The sequence below is a fragment of the Elephantulus edwardii genome, unplaced genomic scaffold, assembly GCF_000299155.1.
Source record: "Elephantulus edwardii isolate Elephantulus edwardi_28Jun2011 unplaced genomic scaffold, EleEdw1.0 scaffold00273, whole genome shotgun sequence".
NCBI lineage: Eukaryota > Metazoa > Chordata > Mammalia > Macroscelidea > Macroscelididae > Elephantulus > Elephantulus edwardii.
In genome coordinates, this window is record NW_006400023.1 from 2,761,095 (window position 1) to 2,766,608 (window position 5,514).

At 41.7% G+C, this 5,514-nt stretch overlaps 1 protein-coding gene across 1 annotated transcript in view; it reads right to left on the reverse strand.

Annotated features, from left to right (window-relative positions):
- BNIPL (BCL2/adenovirus E1B 19kD interacting protein like) overlaps positions 1-5,514 on the reverse strand; it is a 12,552-nt gene continuing 7,038 nt past the window's right edge. The window contains exons 5-10 of the mRNA XM_006900119.1: positions 3,331-3,513; positions 2,803-2,905; positions 2,393-2,524; positions 1,262-1,348; positions 973-1,071; positions 1-58 (exon numbers count right to left, since the gene is read on the reverse strand). Of these exons, the coding sequence (XP_006900181.1) occupies positions 22-58; positions 973-1,071; positions 1,262-1,348; positions 2,393-2,524; positions 2,803-2,905; positions 3,331-3,513 (641 nt within the window). The 3' untranslated portion in view covers positions 1-21. The remainder of the gene's footprint in view (positions 59-972; positions 1,072-1,261; positions 1,349-2,392; positions 2,525-2,802; positions 2,906-3,330; positions 3,514-5,514) is intronic.

Consider the following 5,514-nt stretch of genomic DNA (forward strand, 5'->3'; position numbering starts at 1 on the left):
GGCCACTTATGCAGTCTTGTGCTAGGTCCCTCTTGAGCCATGGAGATCCTGGTCCAGCCTAGGACAAAAAGGCAAGCTTTGATCAATTGTAATTAATACTATAAAACATAATATGCATGGATGCTTGTATGGGGAAAAAAAGAAAAATGAAGTGGCATAGGAGCAGCATAACCATGACCTTACTTGGTATCAGAGGTAGGAAAATCGGAAGAGTTAGAAGACTGGATGCTAGAGTCATCATTTAGGATTCTTTGCTCCTTAATACTCTTCCTCTGTCAATATATTCTCATAGTCACTGCAAACACAGCCCTTCCTAATTTTTAGGACTGCTCTGAATCTCCTCAAACTCTTGTGTGGTGATTACTCATTTTTTTCTTTGATGCCCCAGCACATGTATATCTTTTTCCAATTTGTTCTTGTTAGGTGCTCTTGTTGTTGTTGATTGCCTTCGAGTCAAGCACGATCACAGAGACCCTATTAAAAAAGGCCTCAAGCCCCTCTACAACTACTGACATTTATCAAAGTTCATAGAGTTTTTGGAGGCATTTTATTTAGGAAGTGGATGCCACTCCTGCTTCCAAACCTGTCATAGTATCTTATTGTTGTTATGTACCATTGAGTCACCTGTGATATATAGCGACCCTATGTACAGCAGCTCTGAACCCTTCCCTGTCCTGAGCCAGTCTCACTAATTCCGACACACTAACCTCCACTGCCCTAGTCACTGCATCATTCCATCTCATCCGGGGTCTCCCTCTCTTGCGCTGTCCATCTTATTAGGTGCAGTAGTGTAATTTCTACCAGAAAAGGTCATTTCTTTTCTCATCCTTGTACAATATTCCTAGATACACTGAAGCATTTGGAAATAAGGCCTCCTCCCCCTTTTATTTCTTTTGTATCTCCCCAAGGCATCAACAAGAATTAGTTTTACACATATCACCCCGAACTTTTATCCTTAAACTCAGGACTCACTGTCTGACAGCTTCAGGGATGTGGACCTGATCAAGAGAGATGAGTTTGGACAGTTCTCCAAGGCTGTCCAGAAACCGGATTTTTCGTGTGAATTTGGAACTGAAAAGAAAAGATATATCAAATGAGTTCTGCACTGGGAAAAGTGCTCCTGGAGAACCTTGCAAAGGGAAATCTAAGTAGCAAGAAGACAGTGGTTAAAACTAGAAAGGGTCCGGCTAGGGCAAAATCATCTTTATCTTGGCTTTTAAATTGCAAGAGGAAGAGGGTTCCTTGTCACCAGAGCCAGTACCTGATGAAGGGCCGAAGCAGTGCCAGAAATGCCTTCACATACCATGTAGCGTGAACAACCACCAAGGCTCGCAGATTCTTTCGGAGCCTGAAAAAGAATGAGATTATTTTATTTCTTCCTTTAAAAAAGGTGGAGTGATTCCCTGTACTTGAACTTCTTCTCTCTCTCATTTCTAGATTTCTTTGGCAGTTTCATTTAATCCCTGTTCCTTTATCTGAAAACTCAGCTCCATCCATCTTTAGCACTCCATGTCCTTCATTTTTTTTGGAGGGGGGGAGAAAGTCGTCTCTCAGGATTCCTCAGCCTGCTCTTTTGTTCCACATTTACCTCTTGCTCTTCCCTCACACATTTTCATTATTCCCTTCCACATTCTTGTGTTGTTTTTAATTCTTACAAAACTCAACCCTTTTTGTTTGCATGTCTCATGTCTCCTTATCCTTCCATGATCAGGACATTTACCAACTCCATCTGGGAGGGAGGGAGGGAGAGGGAGAGGGGGAGGGGGAGAGAGAGAGAGAGAGGGAGGAAAAGGGCAGGAAGAAAGGAAAATTAGTAAAAAAAGATGGGAAAAAACAAAGAAAGAAATGTAGGGGAAAACAGATAAGGTTTTAGGCGTGAAGGCAAAGAAGAAAAGATGATAGTGGAGACATAGAAAGTGAAATAATAATAAAAAAAAAAGAAAGTGAAATAATGGCAAGGCTAGGGAACAAGGAAAAAGTTTTATTTGTAGGTAATATGCCAGTGATTTACTACATGTTTTGCTCAAATAATCAGTGGGAAACATACTATCATTTCCATTTTGTTGTTGTGTGCTGTTGAGTCTATTTCTGACTCCCCTGTAAGTTAGAGCAGAACTGCCCCATTTTACAGACAAAAAAAAGTACCAGAAAATTTAAGTGACTTGTCCAAGATACCAGTCACACAGCTAGCTAATAGTAAGAACAGTATTTGAAACCAGATTTACTTAACTCTGAAACAGGACAGAAGACAGGAGAGGATTAGAAGGGAATATAAAAAAAAAAGGGAATATAAAGTAAAAAGAAACAGAAGAGACTAGGTGGAGGAAAGAATGGAACTTTTTTTTTAAAAAAAAGAGTTAAGACCAAGAATTGCAGCCCTCTAGGGTCTCACCGTCGATCTAGAGTACGGTAACACTGGCGTATCCAGCTCAGTGATGGCACCTGGGCCCGACTTGTACCTCCACTCAAGTGAACAAGTAGATAATTTTCAGCTACTAGCAGCTCCAGAGTTCCCACCATATACCTGGGGGAATGAAATTGCAGGGAGAATATGTGTTTGGGGTTTTGAGGAATAAGAGGGACTGCTTATCACTGACTCTGCAACCAGCTCAATTGATTTTTTTTTAGGGTAAAATAATGATCAATTTATTAGAAAGTTACATCCACAAAGGGACGGAACCCCCCTTTCTGAAAGGAGATAGGGAGGGAAGGCCTGCTCAACTGAACTTGAAAGGGGGTTGGTTTTGTTTTTCTTTCCTTCCCTAATACTCTCTTTGTTTTTCTTTAGGGCCTTTACCTCACCTAAACAAGTGTTCCATGACATAGGTGTAGTTGGGGATGCTGCTTCTGGGCAGATAACAGGAAGCAAAGAGGATAACAGCATTGAGGCCATCACCATGGTAACCTGGGGAGGACAAGGAGAAATGTATGCATTCAGTAAATATGTAATGATCATTTGTATAGGTTGAGGATCTCAGGATGCCTTGAAGTTACAGAGAGGATTTTGAACTCAATAACTAGGTCTCAGTATTGTAGAAATAGATAACTAGAAAAATGGGTATGAAGATCCAAGGGGACAAGGATAGGAGCAGAGGGGTGAGGATGGGCAGGGGGGTAATCATAGGGTCACACAGTTTGATAGGTAGAGGGAGGGGTGGGTAAAGGAAATGGGAAAGATCTGGTGTGAAAAACACTGCATAAAAAACTTTGTAAGAAAACCAGTATAAAATAAAAATTTATTTCTAAAAAAACCAAAAAACTGGGTCTCTAGCTTAGGCATTTTATTCAAGAAGCCACAATTCTTACACCTTCATTTATACCAGCAATTACCTCCGTGAGATAGGACTTTCTTATAGGGTTCGATGACAGTCATGTCCACTCGCTGCTCCCGTTGTCCTGTTCGGAACACCCTCCAGCGATGACCATCTTCTCCAGCCACATCCCACACACAACCCCGACCTAGCCTTTCAACTGCCTCACTGGCCCCGAGACCTTCTTCCCGGGGTAGCTCATCTAAAACAGATTGGTGGGGAAGAATCAACAAGACAAAAATCTCACCTTCTATATCTTGTATCTTACCCAGACCCCTAGAGTTTATTACTCCAACCTAAATATTTCTAAATATTCCTAAATATTTGTTCCTTGACTCTTTAACTCTGATTTGTCCAAACAACCTGCAATAGCTTCTTGGGTTTGCTCACCTGTTTCATTACTTCCACTTTTTCACTAGACTCTGCCCCTGATATGACCCTGCACTGTGCTAACTCCACAAGTTTTGCCAGCATCAGATGTTTTTTTCCCCGCCTGGATTCTCTATTTCTTTCTTTTTTTTTTTCATATGTTTTTCCCTGAAAGAGCTCATCTATTCCCATGTCTTCAGTTCCCACCAAGGTGATGACTACTAAATATGCCTTTCCAACCCACACTTCTTTCCTAACTCCTTAAATGTCCAGGGTGGACACCTCAACTTGGTGTCTATATAACACCCAATTCACCAGGTCAAAAATAGAACTCATCTTTCTTTCTCTTACAGTTCTTATCTTGATGAATGACCTCATGGTCCATCTAGCTGCCTGAGAAACCCTGTGTCATCTGAGACTCTTTACTCTTTGTCAGACCTCCCTAAAACCAAATGGACCCCAGATCCTCTTTCATCAACCCCCACAATATTCATCATCCTCCCCATTACCACGGACCCACTAGTCTGGGTTCTTAGCATTTCTCACTTGACTTTAGTACTGGTCTCCTAACTGGTCTCCCTGCCAGGCTCCTACAATTTACAGAGCAAGCCTTCTTTTATCTTCTACATTTAAATTCAAATGACAATGTTCTGTAGCCACCATTTTGCATGACCTTTCCATAACAACAGAAAAATCAATAAATTGATTATTTTCATTAGGAAAAAATAAGAGAGAGGGGGAAGATTTTCTCTTAGGAGTTTTGGTGGTATCCTTAGCCTATTACTGCACTGCTAACTTAAAGAAGAGTCCCATAGTATTTCATTGTATGAATAAACTGTAATAGCATTAACACTCTATTGATAATCCTTTAAGGAAGCTCTGGTGGCCTAGTCCTTAGGGAATTATCTGCTAACCCAAAAGCAACCTGGCTGGCTCTGGCTGTTGGAATTCATCAGCAACTCCAAGGGAGAAAGATAGGCTATCTCTTCCCATGTGATTTGTTGTTGTTATGTGTTGTCAAGTTGCCTAGTGACCTTATGTACAAAAGCCCTAAACCCTGCTCTATCTTGTGACAATCTCACTGTCTCTGACACACCCATTCCCATTACCCCAGTCACTCAATCAATCCATCTCATAGAGGGTCTTCCTTTCCTGAGCTGTCCCTCCAGCCTCCCAAGCATGACGTCCTTCTCTAAGGACTGGTCCTCCTTGCAACATGTCCAAAGTATGTCAGATAAAGCTTCAGAATCTTTGCCTCCAAGGAGCAGCCTGGCTTAACCTTCTCCTGATGAACCTGTTTGTTTTTTTAACAGTCGGTAATATATTCAATACTCTTCAACACCACAGCCTAAGGGCATCGATTCTCCTTCTATCCTCCCTAGTCATTGTCCAACTGTCTGATGAACAACAAGTGATCGCAAAGACCATGGCCTGTATCAGGTGCACCTTAGTCTTCAGAGTGACACCACTGCTCTTCAGTACTTTGGAGAGGTCCCTGACAGCATACTTTCCCATCGGAATACGTCTTTTAATTTCCTGGCTGCAGGCTGGGTTTAGAATGGGTCATGGTACTAAGGATAGCGTAGATAATGTTAGATGGATCTTAGCTGAAAGCAGGGAATACCAGAGGAATATCTATCTGTGTCTCATTGATTATGCAAAGGCGTTTAACTGTGTGGATCATAAACTGTGTCTGCCTCTGAGAAGAATGATATTCCAGAACACTTGATCGTGCTAATGTGAAACCTATACTTGGACCAGGAGGCAGTCGTCAGAGCGGAGCAAGGAAACACTGCATGGTTCAAAATTGGGAAGGGTAAAAAAAATTGGGAAG